Raw genomic sequence first — 24968 nt, 5'->3', positions numbered from 1 at the left:
TTAAATTATTTTTCTTTTAAATTTACTTTGGAAAAATGAAACAAGTTTATGAATAACTAATACTTTAATATCAAAGGTATAATTAAATAGTCATTACTATTGTTATTATAATATATTTAATTTTAATTGTTTATAGTATTTTATTATTGTTTTAATTGATTTTAACTTTAAATTGGTACTGTGAAATTATATTGTAATTATTGTGATGTTTCAAATACTAATTAATAGCGAATTTCTTGATATTTTAGTTTGGTTTTTCTTTGCCATTGTTGTCCCGGCCTACTACCTTGAGCCTCCCCCAGATTGCGCCAAAGGGCATTACAATCGTCGGGTTAATATACCACAACACAAAACACAACAAATCACAACACAATACAAATATAATATATATGCAAATACAATATATCATAAATAAATACACAAAACATACATAACTGATAAATGAATACATCCGAGAAGAGTAATAATCTATATTAAGTATTGGTAACTTATAACATGTCTGTTCTACGTTTAAATGCATGGAAAAGATATTTACATATGTATGAATTAATTAATTAAGATTAATGAAAGATTAAATGAAAGTTCATATCTATAAATTATATAGGTTTTGACTAATTGTGTTTTCTTCCCATTTTACGTCATTTAATATGTCTTGAATGCTGAGGAAAGTTTAGATTTCAGTTGTATGGTCTTTGATTTTCTCAATATCATTTTGGATTTTGACCATCTTTTTTGGTAATAACGTTCAAATTGTCCACAACTTGTTCCACGTCGGTTTTTGGTTTTATATACAAATTATACATTTCGCCAATAACTGTCTTCTCAAGATTATCAATTTGCCGGTAAATTTTAAGCCTCATTACTTTTTCATTTTTCTATGCATCCGACTAGTTGATAATTTCGAAAGGTTTAACTTGCGATTTTGTTAAAATATTTCTAAATTTTGCAATATATCTTTTATGTTTTGCTCTTGCTCTACCATATTTGGTGCTGTTTTTGTGCTCAGTAAGGTTTGCAGCATTGTGAAATTTCCAGAACTTGTATGCTCTTTGACACATATGACACAGATATGAATTCATGTTTGGAACAAAAGTATTCATACTTCTTTAGATGTTCTCTGTATTATATTTGTATATCAGTTGGGTCAATATCCCTAATGAACATTGAGATGAGGAACTCAGATGGCGTAATAAAAAAATATATATTAGTCCGCCACACAATTGTGGATGCTGTGAAATTAAAAATGGACATAAATGAACATGAAGAAAATAATAAAAAGAGCAGTAACTCATTGGAAGCCTACTGACTATGCCAATTTTACATTCATTCTAACACAACAGCGAAATGAACGAGTCGTTCAATGAAGATGAACAAAAATATTCCATCCTCAAAATTTCCTCTTATTCCGCTTCCCATTACAGAAAATCTAAAGGGTTGTTCCAAATACTTTTTTCCAAATGTACCATGTTTAATAAACGTTACCTGTATTGCTTCTATGTTGTGTTTTGTGTACTGTTGTTTGTCTGTTTGTCTTTTTCTTTGATAGCGATTTCATTGTCAGTTTATGATTTATGAGTTTAAATGTCCCTCTGGTCATCTTTCGCCCCTTGTTAACAATCGTTGGTTATTAAACATAGCTACGTTCTTGCTTACTCTTCTCACTAGTTATATCCCACCCTTGTAAATGGGTTTTGATTCGAATTTTCCTTTCAAAAAAAGTGATATGCCTCTTATTATATAGTACAAATAATAAAGTGAACCCTATTGATAAAGTAAAACAGTTGTGTAACATCGGTATGGGCAAATTGTAAGAATCACGGATGCACATTACATTCGAATCTAAGTGCCCGATATAATATTCAGGAAAAGACATAAATGGGTAGAAATGATTGGTGATGGTAGAATTATGCATTCGACTTGCATTTAGACACAAAACGGTAAAGTTGTTCACACCACATGGTGAGTTCCTTAATTTCTATCAATATTCTGTAAGTTATGTAATTGCTCAATGTCTTATATCAATCATTAAGTCTGTCTTGGCTTTGGTTCAATGAAGTACCAAAGCAATACCACCAACTCGCTGGTTGGGTGTATGGAGTGTAGGTTTTGACGCCCTTCAGGGACATGTTCATAATTATAAATTTTAAATTTTTGAAATACTAAGGCTTTTCTACCTCAGGTATAGATTACCTAAGCTTCATTTGGAATAACTTTTAGGAATTTTTGGTCCTTAATGCTCTTCAAATTCGTGCTTTTTTGGTCTTTTCACAAGTTTTGATTCGAGCGTCACTGATGAGTGTTTTATAGACGAAACGCGCGTCTGGCGTGAATATAAAATTTCAATCGTGGTATCTATGATGAATTATTTACACCACGGGATCAAGGAGTTTTATCACATAAGTTTGACAATTTATCAGTGTCACCTCTTTTTTTTTATGAAACAACGGACAGGTTATTTTAATTGAATATTCTTTAATAAAAAAAAACGCATGATGGAAATATCACAGAATTGCACTCCTTTACAAGTACATTTTAAAAACCTATATCAAAAGAACTTTGTAATGTGTACCTGGTATAGTGAACATGTGAATGTGGCTTTTTCACCTTTCATAACTTCTTGGCTGAACGTGTAACCTGTGTTTGATTTAACAAATGATTTGTTACAAAAGTTTTTTACAAAGTATTTAATCATTTACCTATCAGAAGTTTTAACGTGAGTACTACAAACCCGCTGATGATTTGTACCAGTAAGTATTTTCTGGTTCTTGTGTACAGTATAGTCACGTTACATCAGGATATATACTAACTAAAGATCATGAACATAGTTTTAGGTTTGTCATTTATAGAGAGACCATGATCAGAATTGAAACAAAACCCTAACGTTAAAGGTAGAGTGCAGACATTGCAAAGATGCATGTCAAACATGATATTGGAAATTTCGTATCTGATGATAGTTGTTCCACACAGTGTATATTTGTAGAAAAGTTATGGTTGTCTAAAATGTCTCACCTGTTTTTATCACCGTACTGGTCATCTCACCACCTCCGATACCAACAGAAATGTTTATCAATCAGCAAGAAATCAATGTAAATCAAAAGAAAAAAGGAAATATATCCGGGAGAAAAAAAAAACCATTGTGAACTGTTTCCAGCAACTACTACACAATTAGGCGTGTTGTATCAAAACAATTTAATTTGTTGAGATATCCAGTTCCGGAAAATGTACACACAAATTAAGCTAGACAATTCAAAACATAACTTGATTGAGGTCCTCCACATGATAGATACGCATGTAATATTAAAAACTATATTTCTATTCTAATTCTATATTTTATCAACTACATAATTATGTAGACTACATGGATGCTATTGATCTCTTGAATACGCTCAGATGTAGGCTACACGTGCTGTCTTATCTATCAAGTCATGAATATTCATAAGCTATGTACACGTAAGAGTGTCAAATTGGCTTTCGCGATAAAGAACAGCAATTACACACTGTTATGAATTCATTAACCAGTATTCAAAAGATAGACATAACACTATATATTTTAATTAGATTAAACCCGTCTTATTTAAAATCTTACAGAAGTCGTATAGAAATGCTTACAAGCATTTTAAACTGTGTTCATAATTAATCTTACAAGAACAAAGTTATATTTTACGATACAATCTCAGTTTATGATATTGCCAACAAAATTAAGGACATATTCGAGTTTATTATTGGAATCAGAATATCAGGACAACTAAAATGAATTTATATAGCCAAAACGATATTCGTTGTCAAGTTATAATTCATGATGCGTAGTAAACTAATATGTGTTTACTAGTATTAGAAGAAACAATCAGTTGATTTAAGGACTTATTGTAATGGATTGCTGTTGGATAGTCCAAAACATCAGCTAAGTGTAAAATGTGTCTACTATGCTCGCCATTCGGGGAAATAATTGTAATGTTTTTAGAAAAAGCACCAGAAACAAAGACATTTCCATAGTTGTCTATCGCTATTCCACTAGGTGCACGAAGGTCTTCGTTTTGAAATTTCCATAACAAGATTCCAGCCATGTTGTGACAGTAAACTGTATTGTCTTTCCATTGCGCGAAATATATTTTCTCATCACAATAGGAAAGAGACGGAGCAAATTCCACACGAATTGGTATTTTACCAATTTCTACAAGATTTAGATCATAAATTTTGTACTCAACGTTATGCAAATGTAGTAAAAGTTTCTCCCCAGCAAGTGCTAACGCGTCACAATTATGACCCGTTTTAATTATCCGTTTCACCTCCGTTGTTTCGAAATCTATACTTGTCAGTGTCTTTGAAGAAAAACTAGATACATATAAGGTCTTGTTGAAATAAATTACATCATGTGGCATATGTTGCAATGGAATTTCACATACTAAGGCACCATCTGAGTCTAACACTATAATACGACTCTTTTGACCTCCATCAGTCAGAAGAAATAGTCCTTCGTCAGTATTACAACAGTATTCAACTTTTGCTTGGCCTATGGTAGTCGGTAGTGTAAAACCAAGTTTTTTCGTAACCGAAATTTTATCAATATGCTTTTTATTTGGCCCTTGCATAGAAAGCTGTGCTTCTGAAACTTCTTGCCTGACGAAGCTTATGCCAGCAGGATTGATATTTGTTTTCAACTCTCCGAACGATTCTAATATGATGCCAGATGTGCAGCTTAATGTTGGAATAAAGACAAGTTCTATCTCTTGTATTTCATTTTGGCAGATTGCAACAATTTGGGTTCCTTCCTCTTTTATTTCCTTTTCGATATCTTGAATGCTGAGAAATATTTGGATTTCAGATGCATGGTCCTTTATGTTATCTATATTACTTTTGATTGCGTCTATTGTCATTTTATGTGCACTCAATTTATTGACAATTTGTTCGATCTCTGATTTGTGTTTGATATAGGAATTTTCTATTACATCAATGGCCGTCTTCTCTAGCTTATCAAGATGTCGGCTAATTTTGAGTCTTGTTTCTTTGACTTTTTTTCTGCAACTCGCTTGCTGATCCTTCAGAATCGAAAGGTTCAAACGACGATTTTGTAAAAATATCTCTATATTTTGCTGTATGTCTTTAATATTTTTCTCAAGCTTTACAATACCTGGTGATGTTTTTGTGCCTTCTAATTTCCGCAATATGGTGAATTGGCCACAATTTGTATGTTCTTCTGCACATACAACACAAATAGGAATCTCATGTTTGGGACAAAAGTATTCGTAGTTCTCATGATGTGCTTTGCATTCCATTTTTATAGCAGAAACAAACGAAGGCAACTCTTTCAAATCAGACACGACAACAGTGTTGTGACTCCTCGTTGCTTTCTGTAGTTTATGATGAGTTTTACAATTTGAACATAGATACTCGTCACATTCAGGGCACCACACTTCTGCTTTATTTGTTATATGTTGAAGTTCGCAAATACTACAACACTGTTCCTGGTACGCAGATGCCATAGTAGGGAGTTTAAACTGAAAATAAAGAAGGCTTTCATAAGTAAAGGTAACAGGTGATTCAAGAAATGGTAGTCAAGGTACCAGTTAAAATAATACACCCAGAAATCATAGGTGCTCTATGGATGTTTTGAATGAATAAGTGCTTTTGATGGTGCATTCATTTCAGTTGTCAGTGGTGGTTTTCCTATTCTGTACACTACACTACCACACAATTTTGTCAAACAGAACAGAACTTCTCTTACCTAATAAAACGATCATTCGAAAGTCGTGTTAATGATTTATTTGATGATGCAACTCATATAACATTGTATAAAGCCATTAGTAATTATAAAAGAAAGATGTTATATGGCATGATTAAAGCTTTAAATTTTCTTATCGACAATGTGTATGTATGTTTCGAAAATTAAGTTTATAAGAATGTTGTAGATATTCCTATGTGTACCAATTGTACCCATGTAATAGCAGACTTGTTCCTGTATTGTTATGAATCATTGTGTATGGACAAACTAAGTAAAGATCTGTCTATATTACTTCTTGGTAACTTCAAAATCACTTATGTTTTCTGAAGATCTTTATCTTTTAATTAGTAATTAAGAGACGTTTTACTGTAAGCATTTGCACGAGGACCTTATTTAAAAAAAAAACTAACTCAAACAGCAATAATTGTCTTTTCTAGACTTGGATATTCCAATTTCACACGTTCAAACTCTCCTTCGAACGACCCCCTTTTTTCCAAACCCCTGAATATATGTCAATTACAAAATGGTGGAACTGAAAAACAATACAATTATTTACCTACCAGTACGTACAACCTGCAAGGGGTCGTAAAAGTTTGTATCGGGAAGTGTATAATACTATCTTTATCTGAAGTTGAACCACGTAAGATCAGAGACATGTATTATCACTGGTGACAATGATATATAGATAGCTATATCACCCAATTTTAGATTTGAATAGATACATGTGCTCAAAATTGTAGGTTACTTTCTGTGTCAGTATAAGGGTCTGTATGGGGGTGTCATACATATCACTCCATTCTTATTTCCCCAAAAATTGTACATTCTGTAAACCTCCATCTACACCCATTTATATGATTAACATAGACGTTAAATCAATGCTGAGAGGTCATGTAAAAGTCTTGTAAAGTAACAACACTTTAAAAATAAAACGTGGACTTTTAACATCTATCTAATCTTATCTAACTTATCTTTAAACCCCCTTTGTAGAGGAACAATATTTGCATATGCATATGTAGAACATGTGCTTTCTTTATTTACAGTGCTCCTCTCATTCCACCATTGTGCATCTAACCATATTTACATGCTCAAGTCGAGTGGTTTGTATATACAGTATTGGTGTTCCTTCAACCATTCGACATCTGATGTGCGCATATTTATATTGACATCCTACCCACACACAATTTGCATAAATTCCTTTATTTTACAGTTTACTTCACTTGATTCCAGAAATGTGTGTGGTTCCCCCAACCACGCCATTATCGATGTTGAATTAATGGAATCGCTTATTTTTAATTTCACTTCGCACTAGTTTTATAACTGTCCACATATCATCTCAGTGGTATTTTTTGCCTTAAATTAACGGAGAAGAAAGGTTTTTCCCCTGGAGAAGAATCCAATTTGTAAAAAAAATGCCTAAAAATTATTCTTAAAAAGACAACTCTTTCCCCAAAACAGTGCAGTCTCAGTAGTAATTGTGCATGAATTCAATCTGAAAAACACTCGTTTATACACTTTTCATGTCTACAACGTCTATATGTGCAGATTTTAGGGTCTATCTATGTATCAATAAGGGGTCTTATTTCAAAAAAGCGTTTGACTCTTGGAATTGAAGCTTCAGTCAAATTCATGGTTTATTCTAATTTTTTTGTAAAATTTGATAAAAAAAACAATTACGCATATTTTCCCATTAAAAAAGAGTAGAGTTAGTTTTGAAAAAAAGCCAACAATATCAATGCATCTTGAAATGGATATATGAAGTTGATATAGCAGGTGTCGAGAAATGCGGTCTATTTGTATTACACTGACTGGAGAGAGTTTCTTTGCTTAAGCTTTTGGCGTTAAGTTCAGAATATAATTTAGTTTTTCGTTCGTTGATAGTTCATCAAATTTAATTCTTAGTTTGTTCAGTGTTGTAGTTATTTCTTGAAATATATATATGGCGTTCCTCGCTATTCTCGAGCTTTCACGTTTCAAAATAACGCGTTCTATATTTTCTTCTTCCTTTGCACATAACAGACATTTCGGATCAGTCTCATCTTTGTGCATTATCATTCTTTTGCTCTGAAGTATATACGAGCCTGTAAGTAGCTTTAATTTTATTGGCAATCTTGCTGTATCGATAGTAGAGTGGCAGTTGATTTTGAATGGAGAGTGTATATTTCCGGTTCTCAAATTTTTAGTTGTTAAGATTGAGTCCTTAATATTATGGCTGTAACTGAACTATTGACCTATTCCAGTGATTGTATTTTGTCTTCGTGATAGTTGAGGTCCATACGGTCTTCTTAACTGGGTTGTTCGAATACAAACTTGCCTCATGCAGGTCATGCTTTCGTAGCATATGCTTAATAGCAATGAACCAGCTAGAACTTCCATCACTTTTTACAAGTAGTTGGCGTTTTGCACGTGATTTTTATACACTGTCGTCAGGCTGGTTGTAAATGTTGTTTAAGGCCTAATGCTTAAATATTCACCTGTGCCTCAATGTGTAGTATATCTGTTAGGTCTGCTACACAGGTTGGTAGAGAAAGTATTTGCTTTGTGAGTTTCTTCTGGAAGTTTTCAAGAAGCGTTAGTGAGCTTGTTGGAAGTATACGCTCTAATCCCTATAGTAGTAATGGCGAGATGTAAATTTTGTAGTTTCACAAATGTCTTTACGTCAAGACCGCTGTGTCCATGGAATCCTCCACCAAGCAAACTATAAGTTCTTCGCCTTGTCTTTTTAATGTTATCTTTCGTATTTGCAATCGTGTTGCCCTTGAGTGATGTAGTTCTAATGATTCCTGGATGTACATCTTATTTGATATTATCTATAATTATCTGCCACAAATTATAACCTGATAGTGTTGCACTGTTTATAAGACATAAATTATGTCTCCGCCTAACAATAAGAAATAATAATGTTCGCACTTTGTATAACCTATTTTGATTCTTATTATGAATGTCTACACTTGCAGCAGCATACGTCCATTATTTTGCTCGATGTTTTTTTTTTATCATCAACAAGTTTCTATCAAAATTTCAAATAATTCCATGAAAGTTGACAAAGTTATTGATGACTGATTCTGAATGTTCAGAGAGATGTAAAATTTAAAAAAAAGACATTGATGTACAGACAAAATGCTAGATCATGACCTAGTGGACAGGGCCTAAAAATAGTTGTCAAAATGATATCATGTTAATGCAACTGTATACAATAGTTATCAAAGGTACCAGGCTAATAATTTGATACGCTAAACACGTGTTTCGTCACCAAAGACTTATCAGAGATGCTTGGAGCGAAATAGTATAAGAGCCAAATAAGTACAAAGTTGATGAGCATTGAGGAACCAAAACTCCCAAAAGTTATGCCATATACGACTAAGGTAATGTATGCCTGGTAATACTGTAGAAGAAAATTCATAGTATTAAGAACAAATTTTACTTTTATAACAGGAAATTAATAACAAACTGTTATCACAGAAATGTGTCTCGCTTTTTTGTAATTTCGATAATGCAAAAGTTGAAATTAGAATAGCAACACTTTAAAATAAAAGTTTGCAAATATTCGAAGTCAATGAACCATGACTAAATGTACATATAATTATGAAGATGTGGTATGATTTCCAATGAGACAACTGTCCACAAGAGACCAAAATTACACAGACATGCATGGCTAAACAATTTCCATGGAAATAAAATGTACAAATGGTAATACAACTGCATACCAAATATAATTGACTTATCCCAAGTAGTTACTTTCAAACAAACTTTAAAACACACTCATGCATGTAAACTAAGCAAAATTTCAAAGTTAATAAACCATAACTGAGGGAGCAGGTTCAAATAATCACCATGGTAATGAGATGTGCCAATACTAATACAACTGCATACCAAATATCTCTGACTCACCACTAGTGGTTCATCATAAACTAGACATAATCACAAACTAATATATTGTTGACACTGAAGCTTACAGTAACTGCATATCTATGTCTCACTTTTTGACTCCGTCAAGTTGGACAAAAATGATCATATGATTGATGTTCATGCCAACATGAAAGTGATGAATACTGAGTTGGTGAAAAATCACTGATCTATCACATGTTGTTCCTTTCAAACTGAATTCAGCATAGAATTCCACAACTGTTGATGCCTGCACTGTTGATGCCTGCACTGTTGCTGCCAATGCCAATTGAATAGCAACACCTGTCTCCCTTTTTTCAACTTTGTCATATGTGAGACAACGACCTTGAAATGATAAGAGAACTTGATTGCACTAAAAAATGTTTGATAGTTAAATGTGTATTGTTATCCATTACTTTTATTCATTGAAAAATCAATACCAAGTAGAATGAAGACAATAATTCATAACTTTCAATTTCTATGTTCAGTGGACCATGAAAATTGGGGTCAAAAATCTAAAATTAGAAAGATCATATCATAAGGAACATGTATACTAAGTTTCAAGTTGATTGGACTTCAGCTTCATCAAAAACTACCTTGACCAAAAACTTTAACCTGAAGCAGGACAGATGGACGGAGGCACAGACAAACAAACAGGCGGACGGAGGCACAGACCAGAAAACATAAAGGCCCTCTACTATTGTAGGTGGGGCATAAAAATAATAAAATTATAGTACAGACTATTTTGAATAAACAGTAGCTAAATTGAATTAATTGAATGTTACAATCAATGTCTCAGAAGATAATTAGTTATCAAAGGTACCAGGATTATAATTTAGTACGCCAGACGTGCTTTTTATCTACATAAGACTCATCAGTGACGCTCATATCTAAATATTTATAAAGCCAAACAAGTACAAAGTTGAAGAGCATTTAGAATCCAAAATTCCAAAAAGTTGTGCCAAATACGGCTAAGGTAATCTATGCCAAGGATAAGAAAATCCTTAGTTTTTCGAAAAAAATCAAAGTTTTGTAAATGGGAAACTTATAAAAATGACCACATTATTGATATTCATATCAACACCGAAGTGTTGACTACTGGGCTGGTGATACCCTCAGGGATGAAACGTCCACCAGCAGTGGCATCAACCCAGTGGTGTTATTAGTTATCAAAGGTACCAGGATTATAATTAAGTACGCCAGACGCGCGTTTCATCTACATAAGACTCATCAGTGACGCTCATATCTAAATATTTATAAAGCCAAACAAGTACAAAGTTGAAGAGCATTGAGGATCCAAAATTCCAAAAAGTTGTGCCAAATACGGCTAAGGTAATCTATGCCTGGGATAAGAAAATCCTTAGTTTTTCGAAAAAAAATCAAAGTTTGTAACTTTTGTAAATCAAAGATAAAAAAGCTTTTGTTTTTTTACAAATTAGATCACTCATTTTCTTCAATTTTTCCACATCTAAACTGAACTCAACAAAGGGAGACAATTGTTATACACTGGATATGTTACCGGGGTGAAGTACGTTCAACGTACGTCAGCCCGGTGGATATGTTCCTAATCAATGTCATTTGGTTCTATTATTGTGAAAGTGAAAATAACACAGGATCTTTGAATTTCCAACATAAAAAACATAAACAATTTCTGTTTAAAAAAAAATTGTAACTGACTTTGTGGAAAGCTTAAAGAAATTTATCATAGCTTGAACGTCTAGTGAAAATACTGTTTTCTATTTTAACCATCATTTTGAAAATCATTTGTAAAATATATATTGTCAGCATATGTGCTTAAAATACAATTGTAATATCAATTCCTCATCAAAATCACCTAATAGGGAGATATTTTCTATTTAAGGATGCTGTACATAAATGAAGACTGCAGAATTGTTTAAAGTTCAAATACATATGCAAAATTATTCAATATTAAGTATTTTGATAACTAACTGGTCCTTTAAAATCCTGTCTTTACCAATTTTAAATAGATAAATAAATTTAGTGTTTCAACTGCATTTTTTTTTTATTCAAACCAAGTCGAGAAGACAGCTTCCTATGATATGGGAACAATTGTTCAAATCTTTCCAAAAAGTGACAAGTCAATGTTAAGTTCACATACATTTGCACATAGAATTTTTATTATGATATCACAATTATAATGACTAGTTCTGTTTATCAGGCGAATCAAGTTCACTACTAAATAATGTGTGTTTGTCCGCATCCCAACTTTCTGGGTTTACGTTAATGTTTGTTGGTTCTGATAGTTGTTTTCCTTCTTTCACTTCTTCTTTCTCAGATAATGTTTGTTTCACTTTGTTTGCCTCCGATAAGTTGGTATAAATAGCCATCGCCTGAAATATAAACAATTTGGTTTTAAATTCTTCAACACAACTGTACTATTTCACCTAGACATTTTTTGGAAGAATTTGGTTTAGATGACAGACTCTGCACAATTCAAACATGTCAAAGCTTGACAAGTTGTATAGACTTCTGATATTATTAAAGAGTATATGTTGACCTCTGAAATTTCTTTAAATATTTTTTGGTATAGTGTTGCTATCTAACTGATGTATACCAACATCTCTTAAGAAAAAATAATCCAACAAAATTAAACCACATGTAAAAAGACATTTAGTAGATTCCTTGAAAGATTTACTGAAACCAAATCTCTATTTTAGGGGAATTCCATACAGAAATGTCCTCCCCAGATGAAGAAATGACAGTCATAGTTATGCTCAACATTAAGTTCACAAAATCCACAGGTCAGACATGTCGTGAACATTTTGTTAATTCCATTCACGTTTTTAGGATTCCCATTCCCTACACTACTTTAGTAAAAGTAGATTAAATAAGGTATTTTCAGCTTACCTGCGATACCATGCTACTAACATCACCAGTATTGGCAGGTAATAAAACAGTATTTCCTTTCTGAGCTAGATTACTAAAAGCTGACACGTACTGTTCTGCTACATTGTAAGATACTGCATTTACACCATTCTGTAACATATCACACAGACATTATAACAATGGAGACTAGGGTTATATAGATTCCATCATTGCAACAAGTGTATTATGATATTTCTTCATAGAGACAGCAAAATTTTAATATTTGAAGTGTGAGGCTTGCTGAGCTTTTCAAATAATTAAAATTCAACTGTTGAGAGTGAAGACATGTCATAATATGCAAGTCATAGCGGTGGCATCTGTTGGTCTAATAATTTTTATCTTTCCTTTTCAAAGATTTGCAAAAAAGTTGTGTTCTTTATATGTGACGCCATCAGACATTGTTGCCTTCCTTCATCTCATCACAAAAAGGAAATTTCATAAGAAATCAAGAAAATTTGACATCTTAATTAAATTTCGACCAATCATTTGCCGAGAACATTTTTAAACACTGATCAAGATATGCGAAAATAGCACAAAAGTTTTAGTAAACACTTAATATATGGATATCAATGTCAGGATATTCATTTCACACAACTAAATGCTTTGGATACTTTGGTCGGAAAAGATATGTTTTGGTTTAATTTTTGCATCTAAGTCAACACCCAAATTTCAGCATAAAAAACATGACATGCAAAAATTTCATTTAGTTTTTTTTATTTTCCTTATCATATCTAACTACTTTTACCTTTAATAAATTACTAGCCTATAATGAAAATCTGAATTAAGTGGTTGTTGTTTATTGCTGTATATCATATTTGTTTTTCATCTATTTCTTTTGCACACAAATCAGGCCTTGATTTTTCTCTTTCGAATTGTTCCAACATCTGCCATTTTAGGCTCTTTTGTAGCTTACTATGAGATATGTGTTTTGCTTATTGTTGAAGGCCTGCAGTGATTTAGCCTCTGGTACAAAATTTTCTTATTGGTAAACCTACCACATGTTTTTATTTTTATACATACATGTAAATGAACTTTACAAGCAATCACAGTTTTTATTGCATATATTAAATGCCCTGGCTGGACGTTATCAATGTCATCACACTAACAGCATAAGCTTGAAACTAACCTTACTAGTTATAGCTTGGGCCACAATATTAATTGCATCAGCTTTTGCCTTTGCTTTAGCTAGAATAGCATTTGCTTCACCTGAAATGAAAACAAAATGTAGGCAATATTTAATATATTGAATACTGATTATACATTTCTACCAAACAAATCACTGTTATTAGCATTCATTTATATCAATATCTTATTTGATTTGCTTTTTTTGAATTTTTGTATAATCACTTTGATAATAAGTAGTTTTCTCAAATTCTTCAACCCGTAAGCCTCGGCCACACCTTACCCGATAGCTGGAACGGACGCCTAATGGATAACTTTTTTTTCAATCTGTTCATGTTTGTTAGACATCCGTTCTTATCCGTTAGACGTCCGTCCATATCCGTTGCATGTCCATTAGGCGTACTTTGAACGGACGTCCAACGGATAAAATGTCTGTTGAACGTCCGTTAGGCATCCGTTTTGTACGGTACTCGTCCGTTTTGTTTCGGTTACGTGTCAGTTATACATCAGTTGGAGATCTGGAAGATAAATTCACCAACGGACTTCTACCGGACGTTTAATGGATAAAACAGATGTTATTAATGTCGCCATTGATTTTTCCATATATCTTGTTTATCAGTTTTATCCGGTACGCTTCTGTTAGGTATCTGTTTTATGTATTACTCGTCGGTTGGATGTACGTTCGACATCCTTCCTGTCGGTACATGTCTGTTTCTCGTACGTTGTATATCCAGTGTATGTCCGTTATGCATCCATTACGCATCCGTTTTATTGGGTCAGTACATCAATGAACTCCCAACGGATAACAATTTTTTAAACGAACTACTTTTATTTTCATCAGTTAGGCGTCCGTTTGTTCTATCCGGTAAGGTGTGAACAAGGCTTTAACTTTCAAAAGTATAAGATCCTACAAAATGTAGCATCACTAACACAGAGATTATCTATCAAATGCGAATACAAGTCATAAAACCAGGTTTGATCCACTATTTTCTACATAAGAAAATGCCTATTACCATGGCAGGAGGATGGCAGTTGTTATACATTCATTTGATGTGTTTGAGCTTTTGATTTTGCCATTTGATTAGATACTTAAGGTTTTGAATTTTCCTTAAATTGCTGTACTTTTGTTATTTTACTTTTGAACAGAAATAGATTTACAAAACAACCTTTAGGGAATCATTGGCCTACTCATACATTTCTTTTTTTAACTCTAAAAAAAACTTAAAACAGGAAAAAGGATGTTAAGCTAAATTCCAGACTTGTTTTTTAATATATGTAATTAAAATAAATTTAAAGTATTTAAGGACCAAAGAAAGTTAGCACTATATTTGTACTTGGTAAATTCAAGAGGAATTTTAATTTATGAAGGAAAATTATCTAAAATGTTACAAAGCAACATCAAGTTGAAGACATATCTTAATCGTATAATACTGAATTTCTTTTTCTTTAAAAATAAGTACCAGTACCGTTTAGTGTCAGAAAGTTTACCAATCTGAATTGTAATGACATACCTTCAGCATTATTGATCTGTTCCAACTTGAAAGCTTCAGAATTAAGGATCTTTGCTTTCTTTTGACCCTCTGCTACATTGATGTCAGCTTCTCTTATACCTACACAGAAAAATATGGATATAAGATATGTTGATACAAAATCTGGGAAGATTAGGTGTACTGGTCAAAATGTAAACATAAAATCTGTTTCCCTGCGAAAAGAGTTTCATTTTCAAAGGTTTTCTATTTTTGTAGTATGCTTTGTGATGGATTCATAGGTGAAACCTTTTTCACTGCCTAATTCAGGCCTTTCTAAACAAACCTCACTAACTAAAGGCATCCAAGTTACAGTAAAAGCATTGTTGTTTGTTAGGTACAATTTTTGTTTAATTCATGTTTCCATTTACTGTAAATTCAGAAATTATTGCGAGGTTTTTATTATTGCGAAAAATGCGACAGAGTTGTAAACGCAATAATTGAGACTCGCATTTTGAAATATTCTATATGAATTGAACAGGATTCATCTCAGAATCGTAAAAATTAAAATCGCATTTAAGTCTAAACTGACAAAATCGCAATAATAAATGCACGCATAATTTCTGAATTTACAGTAATCATAAATTTAATGTAAATTCATATATCATCAAACCCCTATGAACCAACAATGTTTTCTCAAGCCACCACAAATTGATGCCTACAAGACAAAGAATATGAACAGTTCATGTGTCAATATTTATTTGATTTGCCGGACAGAACTTCCTCTGGAAACTTTGTTTATAAACAATACTGTAATATCTGTTCCTGTTGGAACAAACATTCTATATCCTTTAATCAGTCATATACAAATACTGTGATATTTTTTCCATTTTCTATCAGGAATTAATATTGTAAAGAAAGTTCAAATTACCTTCTGATTCTAAAATAGAAGCTCTCTTTTTTCTTTCTGCCTCAACCTGCATTTGCATGGCTTCCTGGATTTTCTTCGGTAACTTCATATCTCCTGTTAAATTATAAATTTACCTGTTTGTTAATTTTCTATATTATTTGAATAAATATATATATAAAAAAGACATTTATGTAAAACAACATCTTAATGTGTATGTAATAATTTCAAAACAATATAAAAAAAACAGCAAAAAGATAAACAAGTCTAAAAAACACTACATACTAATCTCAAGATAAAAAATACTAAGCCTATTCAAATTCTTGGACCATATCAGGTGCTTCATAGGGTAGGCAGATCCTGCTACAGGTGTACTTACAATCTAGTTACTCATTAAATGTATAAATTCTCAATATCTCACACAGACCTAAATTAATAACCATATATCATTTGTTACTATACCATGATAACTGTCAGAAAGGAAATGTTGTATGTACATAAATCGTTACTTGACCGTAAAAAAATTTTTACTTACTAATTTCATATCGTAAACATGTAAGGCCCCATGCTTCAGCTGCTTTGTTTAGTGCCTCTGTAAGAAAAAACAAATTATACAGCGTAATGTGACAAAAATGTTCATATTGCTTAAAATCTTCCTACTGTTTGACAATAATAAAGATGAGATAAAATACACTATAACTTGTTACTTTTATTGTCTTGAACATAAATCTGGACATCAGTTTTCTTGTTTCAATTGCTTTTCATTTTTCATTTCAGAGCATTTGATAGCTTACTATGCAGTATGTGTTTTGCTAATTGTCAAAAGGCTGAACAGTGACCTATAATTGTTAAAGACAAGTAGTGAAAGATACCAGAGGGACACTCAAACTCATAAATCAAAAATAAACTGGCAACGCCATGGTTTAAAAAGAAAAAAAACCCAATAGTACTCAAAACACAACATACAAAAATAAAGACCAAGCAACACAAACCCCACCAAATACTAGGGGTGATCTCAGTTGCTCCTGAAGAATTAGCAGATCCTGTTCTATATGTGGCACCCCTTGTGCTGCTCATGTTAGTACAAACTTGTAAGAATCTTCGACATTTGGTCTCTAGTGGAGAGATGTCTCATTAGCAATAGTACTGCATCATCCTTTTATAATTTCTCTCTTTTGTCATAATTCAAATTTTTATGTTATCCAAATCAATGTTTTTCTATGTCATACTAACCAACAATATTAACATTGAGTGTCTCTCTCTCCCTAAATACTGTGTCTAATGCTATTTTTCCTATCTCAGATCTCATGGTTGTCTGAGCTAGCTGTGTGATGGCAAACTCTGCATCTTCTACACCATAACTTGCCTATAATCATACAACAATATGAAATATGTTTTATTTTTAAACAAATGCATTTCCAATAGCCATAAATAGGTTAGAAGTATTATAATCAAATTGAACCTCATGCCAACAGGATAACAAGAGAGGCTGTCAGACTGACAGCAAACCGGATTTATTAACATTTATTTATTGTCCTGGCATATTTCAATATCACAGGAACCATAGCTGATAAACGGTGAAAGTGAGACCTCTATTTTGTCATCAGTAACAACATAATAAAATTTGAAAAGCTTTGGTTGAATGGTTCATGAGCAATTGCAACAACATGACTAGAAACATAATTTTTCAATCTTTCAAGAACCATAACTCCTGAACAGAAAAAGTGAAAATCACCATTATTGATCTTGACCTCAATTTTGTCATCAGTAACAACATATTTCAATTTGAAAAGCTTTGGTTGAACAGTTCATGAGTTAATTCACGGACAACATTTGGCTGCCACCTGCCCGCCCGACCACCTGGCCATCGTACATCCCCAAATCAATAACCGACATTTTTGTCACAAAAATCTGGTTAAAAATTCTCGCATAACTTTACAAAGATATTCGCAAAAGAAGTAGCAACAGTCATCTTATTAAAGATCTGCAAGCAAACAATGTTGGTTCACTGTATGTATTTTAATGCCACTGATGTAAAAATGGCTTAGTCTTAGATGCATGATTTATTTATTAGTTGTTAGGGGCTTTGAACTAGCTGTCAGATAACTGCGAGTACTCTCATATCTGTTCATTTTGTCTTTATGTGTCGGGATGTATCAGTACCCGGCCACGTCCACTTGTATTTTTGTCCATCTGATGAGTTAAGCCTTTTTCAACTGATTTTTATAGTTCGTTCTTATGTTGTACTGTTATACCACTGTCCCAGGTTAGGGGAGGGTTGGGATCCTGCTAACATGTTTAACCCAGCCACATTATTTATGTAAGTCAGGAGCCTGTAAATTCAGTGGTTGTCGTTTGTTAATGTGTTACATTTTTTTTTTCGTTTATTTTTTTACATAAATAAGGTCGTTAGTTCTCTCGTTTAAATTGTCTTTCATTGTCTTATCAGGGCTTTTTATAGCTGACTATGCGGTATGGGATTTGCTCATTGTTGTAGGCACTACGGTGACCTATAGTTGTTAATGTCTGTGTCATTTTGGTCTTTTGTGGATAGTTGTCTCATTTGCAATCATACCACATCTTCTTTTTTATATTTCAAACTATCAATCCTATCAGATTAGTTGTAATCTAAATGATTTATAACAGATACACCAATGAGAAAGAAATAGGTTGTTTAACTCACCTTGTATGGGTCTGTGACACGAAGATATAACACACCGTCTAAATTCAGAGTAACGTTATCTGTTAAAAAAAGAAAATAGAACAATATAAATACGGTATAAATATAACTATTGCTTAAAATGGAAGAAACTCTTTGTGTTAGAATTCAAATACAAAATTTATAAATTCTGAAGATACAATGAAAGACTTTCAGTGAGGAAGATAACCTCTTAAGCATGTTAGCTGCTCAAATAAAACATACATTTTGTATATCACTCACATGGAGTCTGCTATAAGGAACTTTCTTTGTAAATACTAGTTGCTATTTTTTTTTCTATTTTACACCTTGAGTCTAGCAAAAAAGATTTCAGACATTTTGAAGGGCAATAACTTCGAAACAATGAGCCAGATTGTAGTGACATTTTCAGTGAAAATAGAATCTGTCTTGGAGATTATTGATGCAATATAATTTTTACCTAGCTCCTTATGTTTTCAGGATAACAACTTAAAAACTCTGAAAATAGAATTATGAATACCTTTACTTTGTGTACATACCCATTGTAATAGCAGCTTGCTGTGGTACATCTATTGCCAGCTCCTTTAAACTTTGAACATAGGCTACCTTGTGAACTATTGGTGCCAAAAAATTGATTCCCTAAAAATATTGATCATTCTTAATAATTATAAAATGTGAAAAATAAAACTTTATTGCTATATGGCATGTGACTAAATCTTCATCCCAGCATGTACAAAGACCCTAACTTATTGCAATCTATATCAACCTTTTTTTGTCCTTTTTCCTAATATTTATTTTCACAAATCACAGTTATAATCTTTACTAATTGTCATGTATTTGAACCTATACCATCATCAACTCTGCAGAGATAAGCACTCTGCAGGTCTATGATCAGATTCACATTTTCAGAAAGGTAAACTCAATGTTTATTTGAAGATGTTTTTCCTGTACCAAATTTCATTATGTCTTGCTGAAATACATGCTAAACATGCAGACTGACTTGAAAGTAATTTCATGTTGTACACTGTACATTGGATGACCCTTCCAGAGCAATGAAATCACTCCTGTTTATTGTAATATTTGTGTTGCTCAATTGTTACTTTTCAATGTTATGCTTTGTGTACTGCTGATTGTCTTTTTGTAAAATTTCGTTCATAGCATTGTCACTTTGTTTTCCACTTCTGAGTTTAAATGTATCCCTTTGGTATCTTCTGCTAAAATTCTTGATAAAAGGTAAACAATATGAATATAATTAATTTTAGATAACATGTCCCCAAAAAAGATAGTGAATGTCATACATACTGGTTCTAAAATTCTTGCATATCTGCCAAACCTTTCTACCACCCAGGCCTCTTGTTGTGGTACAAAAACAATAATAGTGTTTATTGGTGTTCCACCTCTACCAGTAATGTGTCTTCGAGAAGCATGGTTTACCATCAACTATAAGACAATGCAAGAAAAAATACATCATACTTCTACATATATTCATTATAAATTACTGCTAAATATTTGTGTTTCATTTTCGTAAGATACATTTAACACCAACATGACCAGATTAATCCTATTTAAAGCAAAAACATTTTTTTAAATTTTTTACAAAGGATCAAAACTTTTTGGTGTTCTGCTTCGCTTCCAGACTAATGATGTATTTCACATAAGTGCTGTGCAATGACTAACTGCTTTAAGATGCTATAAACCAGCGAAAAATCTCTAGTGCTCTTTCTGGCATTTGCCTTTTTAAGGGTGGTCCTTGCAACCTTTGGCACCATATTCCCGAATGACAAACCTTAAACATTCCAGCAGCGCCTGCATACCTAGTAAATATATCTCCCAATTGATACCATATTCCCAGGCTTGTATTTACTATTATGAATTCCTTGATAGAGGGTTACTGATCACAAAAAAGCTGTTAAACCAAGAGTTAAAAATAGTGAAGTTGAAATCATCCTATTTGTAAATATTATGGACACCATCTAAGTTGGTTATATATAACCTTCACAGATGATATCAAATATGTTCCTTATGTCGTAACTACAATTCACTCATCTTTTCACCACAAATGTGACCTACCTAATTAGACTATTTACCGGGTTGGTAATAACATGAGCAACACAACGAGTGCCACATGATGACATGTGGAGCAGGATATGCTTACCCTTCATGGCTCGATTTGCTTAGTCTTTAGTTTTCCATGTTGTATACTGTGTATTATTATTTGTCTGTTTGACTTTTTATTTTTTAGCAATGGTGTCCGACATCAATGTATTTGTAGCGGGGTTGCTTCCCCTTAGTACAGCTAGAACATATATAGCCAGTCTTAATCAACTGAGCTAGGGAATTGATTCTTTGGCTCAGTGGGTTAACGCACTGACTGTCACCCAAATGACCGGGGTTCGAATCCCAGTGGTGATGATATGAATTTGTAGAGTAGATACGTGCTCTCTGGTTACATATTTTTCGATCTATGATTTCACCCCTCATTTGGAAGCCAGGTACATGTATATGTAAAAAAAAAAAAGAAGAATGTGTTGGTCCAGAGGAATCCGTGCTCAAGCTTTTAATCAAAAATAGTCTGTATGAGTGTAAACAATGTAACCATTATGTCAATGGGGTTACAAAAACAAGGTAACTGAATTATGGTGCACATTTTGTGCCTTATTTATGCAGAGAAAAGACCCCCAATATTGTCATGAATGTTTTGTTATTCTGAATACGGATCTTTAAAATTACCTTCAATAGTCTTGCACTTCTGATGCTTGGTGTCTTAAACATTTTATCTGTAATACATAGGTTTATCCTCTAATTATGTTTATGTAAGGCCGGGAGAAGATTTCAGCATGCAAATACTTTTCTACTGGATTCAATTAAATATTTCAACCTTGAGCAATAGGACTGAAGAAATTAGTAAACCAGTTCGATATAACAAACAAAACTTTTCCGGTAAATTTTCCGGAATATTCATGCACATTCCAAATTGATAATAATCGAAAAAAAACACATCTGATTCAGTTTTATTGTGTAATATGTCAGCAGATGAACAATCGCTAACATTTGTTTAATTTGAAACATAGTTCTGAATTCTAAATAGATTAGGTCAGATATGTAGTGCGCAGCTTATCCATTATATAACTTTAATATGCAGTCAAGGTCAGTGGGAAAAAAAGATGATTGAAATTATAAAAAAGATCGAATCCAACAGGAAACACCTCATGCTTATTGTTTGAGTTATGAAAATAAGAATACAAATTGTTGAGTTGAAGCTCTTTCAATCTAAAAAGAAAAATAGTGTCTCGCGGTATAGTGACCAGTCGAGCGGGACTTACATGACCAGATTACACTAAATGTTAAGTTTTAAAAGGTATCCACAGATAAATTTTGAAAGTAATCGTTTTCATTTTTCTATATCACAGCGATTGATAAATGGACTGGGCTTTTCGTTTTTTATTCGAGTGAGTTGCAGTTTTCAGTTAAAATTTAGGGAGCTACCATTTGATTTTTATGGGGGGGGGGGGCTAGGATGAAATTTGAAAAAAATAGGCAGGACAGGAGTTTTGAGTAAAAAAAAAGGCAGGATGAGACTCTTGCAAAAAAAAAAAGTCAGGACGACAATTTAGGTAAAAAAAGTCAGGATAAACTAAAAAAAAAGCATGACTTTCGTTAGATATCAATGAGGATGGAGGGAGGGGGATACCTATTTTGGCGCTTTTTTTCAAATTTTAACTGTTAACTGTTTTCAACCCACTGTGTTAACTTAAATATAAGCATTTTTGCATTTGTTGAAGTTTTTGTTGATATGTTAATAGATCCCCTATTGCCACTAACTCCACACCAATTACTTTGTCACAACAAGAAGCAATCATTGCATTTGGCGAAAATGTGTAGAAGCTAGCTTTTAAGGATTAAGAGGTAAATGTCTGAATCAATTTTTTCATTTTTTTTTTTATTTCTGATAAGCAAATTTATTTAATTATCTATTTGCAGTATGCAATTATACAGATCATTGTTTTAACCAATTACTTAAATTTGATTAATCTTCGTGGAATGTTTTGAGATTAAGAAAGAAGCCTCTTCAAGCTCAAGAAATAGCATCTAAAACAAAAAGTTCGATGTTTTCCTTTATTTTACATTCACGAAATTTTACTTTTTATAGTTTCCATCTTTTGATATTAGTGTTCAAATAGTTATCAAAGGTACCAATTATAATTTAGTACGCCAGACACGCGTTTCGTCTACATAAGACTCATCAGTGACGCTCATATCAAAATATTTATAAAGCCAAACAATTAAAAAGTTGAAGAGCATTGAGGATTCAAAATTCCAAAAAGTTGTGTCCAAAAGGGCTAAGGAAATCTATGCCTGTAATAAGAAAATCCTTAGTTTTTCGAAAAATTTAAACTTTTGTTAACAGGAAATTTATAAAAAATGACCACATCAAAATTATACAATGAAAAAATACTACGTACAAAAAAGTCAATTTGTCAAAGAAAATCATTAAGGAGTCTGGACCACATATTCTATATTTAGGAATCGATAAATGATTTCAGTCATTTGTCACTGTTGTATATCTTGTATAGCATACATGTCATTTTTGCTGTATACATCTTTTGTCGTCGAGCTATCATGAATAGTTTTAATGAATATGCATTAAAGCTGAGACTACATATATGTGTTATAGTAGTCTCAGATTAAAGCTACAATTCGTTAGAAAATAACAGGTACGGTCGAACAATAACTCCTTTATGGGTTAACTTATGAGTACATAAATTCTGTTGTACCAAATTATTACAGTTTAGACTGATCACAGGAAACAACTTAAAAAATAGAAAAACAATGCTTTTTGCGGACATGACTCCTGTAAAAAGTTATCTGATAATTTTAGTGAACATAAGAATTATGTATATCATGACATACTGATTGATCATTTTTGTCTAATCAGATTTATATAACTAAGAAGACGTGGTATGAGTGCCATTGAAACAAATCTCCATCCAAGTCACAATGTATTGAAAGTTAACAATTATATGTCAAAGTATAGCGGCCTGTAAAACATAGCTGCTTGGCTCACACGGAACAGCAAGCTGTAAAGGGTAACATAATGGCTAGTGTAAAACAATTCAAATAGGAAAACAAACGGTCTAACAACTATGAACAACACCAACAAACGACAACCAGTGAACAACATGCTCTTAACTTTAAAAAAAAACACCAAAGAAACACTGCAACTGACTTTTTTTGTACTTAAATAAAAACCTAAGGATAATTTAGACAAAGATTGGTTGTAAATGTTTCAAACATCGTGTTTCAAATAAACGAATTCGAGCTCACCCATGAGCAAAAATGTAAGGCCCAGTTTTCCGTTGTGTTTGGGGGAAATACCTGAGTCTGTCGGCTTCATCAGTGGTCGGCTTTGTGAGTTATCTAAAAGTAATGTTACATTTTTGTATCAAATGTTGTTTCGGTGTGTCTTTGCTAATTTTAATCATAAATTGTAGCTCATAGAAATACAAAAACAGGTCCGAAATAAGTGGTGCACCACAGTTAGTCCCATTGAAATTCCAATAACTAGACCGTATATACGGAATCTCCAAAGCGAACAAAGATGTTGCAAGTAAAAATTCAAGTGCATGCATATATAGCATCAAAGCATGTCCAATTGACATAGTTCTTTTGTTTATTGCTACTTAAAAATGACATAAAAGAGTTTGAACATATGTACTTGCATTCTGACTTTTTAAATACCCAGTTAATTAGGGATATGATTTTTTCTTAATAAGAATATCACTGTGTATCATCGCCACCGGAAATTGGGTACTAACGAAGCGGAGAGAAATAGAAAAAAAAGTAAACAAGTTAGGAATTCGTTCAATTTAAAGCATTTCCACTCATTTGATGAGGGTGCCGCTTAAGAAATGATTTTCTGATATATAATTCTTTTAATTATTAGGCCGATAAGTACAAAATAAATACAAGATTTTGTGTAATACTCCAAAACTTGCCACTTAGTACCGGAAAATTTCGAGGTCTATCGTCCTTTGTAGCCCCATTCTCAAGATATTGAACTGTTTTTCATTATTTTTCCAGACACGATTTTAGAATATTATAGTGTGGCATCATATTTAATGAAATTTGTTGTCAAAAACATGTTTTTTAAAGAATATGGACAAAAACACTGTTTGTTTGTTGTACGGCGAATTGCAGGACGTTGTACGGCGAATTGCAAAATAACAACTTTTGTCTGTACGGCGTCATGCAATATATTATAATTTTAAGAGGAAATTAATCACTGTTTAGATAATATCAAGTGACGAT

The 24968-nt window shown here is 32.6% G+C and overlaps 2 protein-coding genes across 2 annotated transcripts; both read right to left on the bottom strand.

The window, feature by feature from the left end:
• Positions 1 to 3794: 3794 nt before the first annotated feature.
• Positions 3795 to 5480, bottom strand: LOC134714421 (uncharacterized). Its single transcript, XM_063575661.1, has one exon. The coding sequence runs from the start codon at positions 5478 to 5480 to the stop codon at positions 3795 to 3797; it is 1686 nt and encodes a 561-aa protein (XP_063431731.1).
• A 6226-nt stretch (positions 5481 to 11706) lies between these two features.
• LOC134714579 (stomatin-like protein stl-1) lies at positions 11707 to 21549 on the bottom strand. The gene is made up of 11 exons (XM_063575936.1): positions 21390 to 21549; positions 19962 to 20099; positions 19199 to 19298; positions 18666 to 18724; positions 17216 to 17348; positions 16518 to 16574; positions 16007 to 16099; positions 15121 to 15219; positions 13614 to 13693; positions 12470 to 12598; positions 11707 to 11952 (listed from the first exon to the last, which is right to left on the bottom strand). Exons 1-11 carry the CDS (start codon positions 21429 to 21431, stop codon positions 11764 to 11766), a joined length of 1119 nt encoding a protein of 372 aa, XP_063432006.1. The 5' UTR covers positions 21432 to 21549; the 3' UTR covers positions 11707 to 11763.
• Positions 21550 to 24968: the final 3419 nt, after the last annotated feature.

This window comes from Mytilus trossulus, chromosome 4, assembly GCF_036588685.1.
Source record: "Mytilus trossulus isolate FHL-02 chromosome 4, PNRI_Mtr1.1.1.hap1, whole genome shotgun sequence".
Classification (NCBI taxonomy): Eukaryota; Metazoa; Mollusca; class Bivalvia; order Mytilida; family Mytilidae; genus Mytilus; species Mytilus trossulus.
Note: the sequence above shows the minus strand (reverse complement) of the source record. Positions and strands in the feature narration are given on the sequence as shown.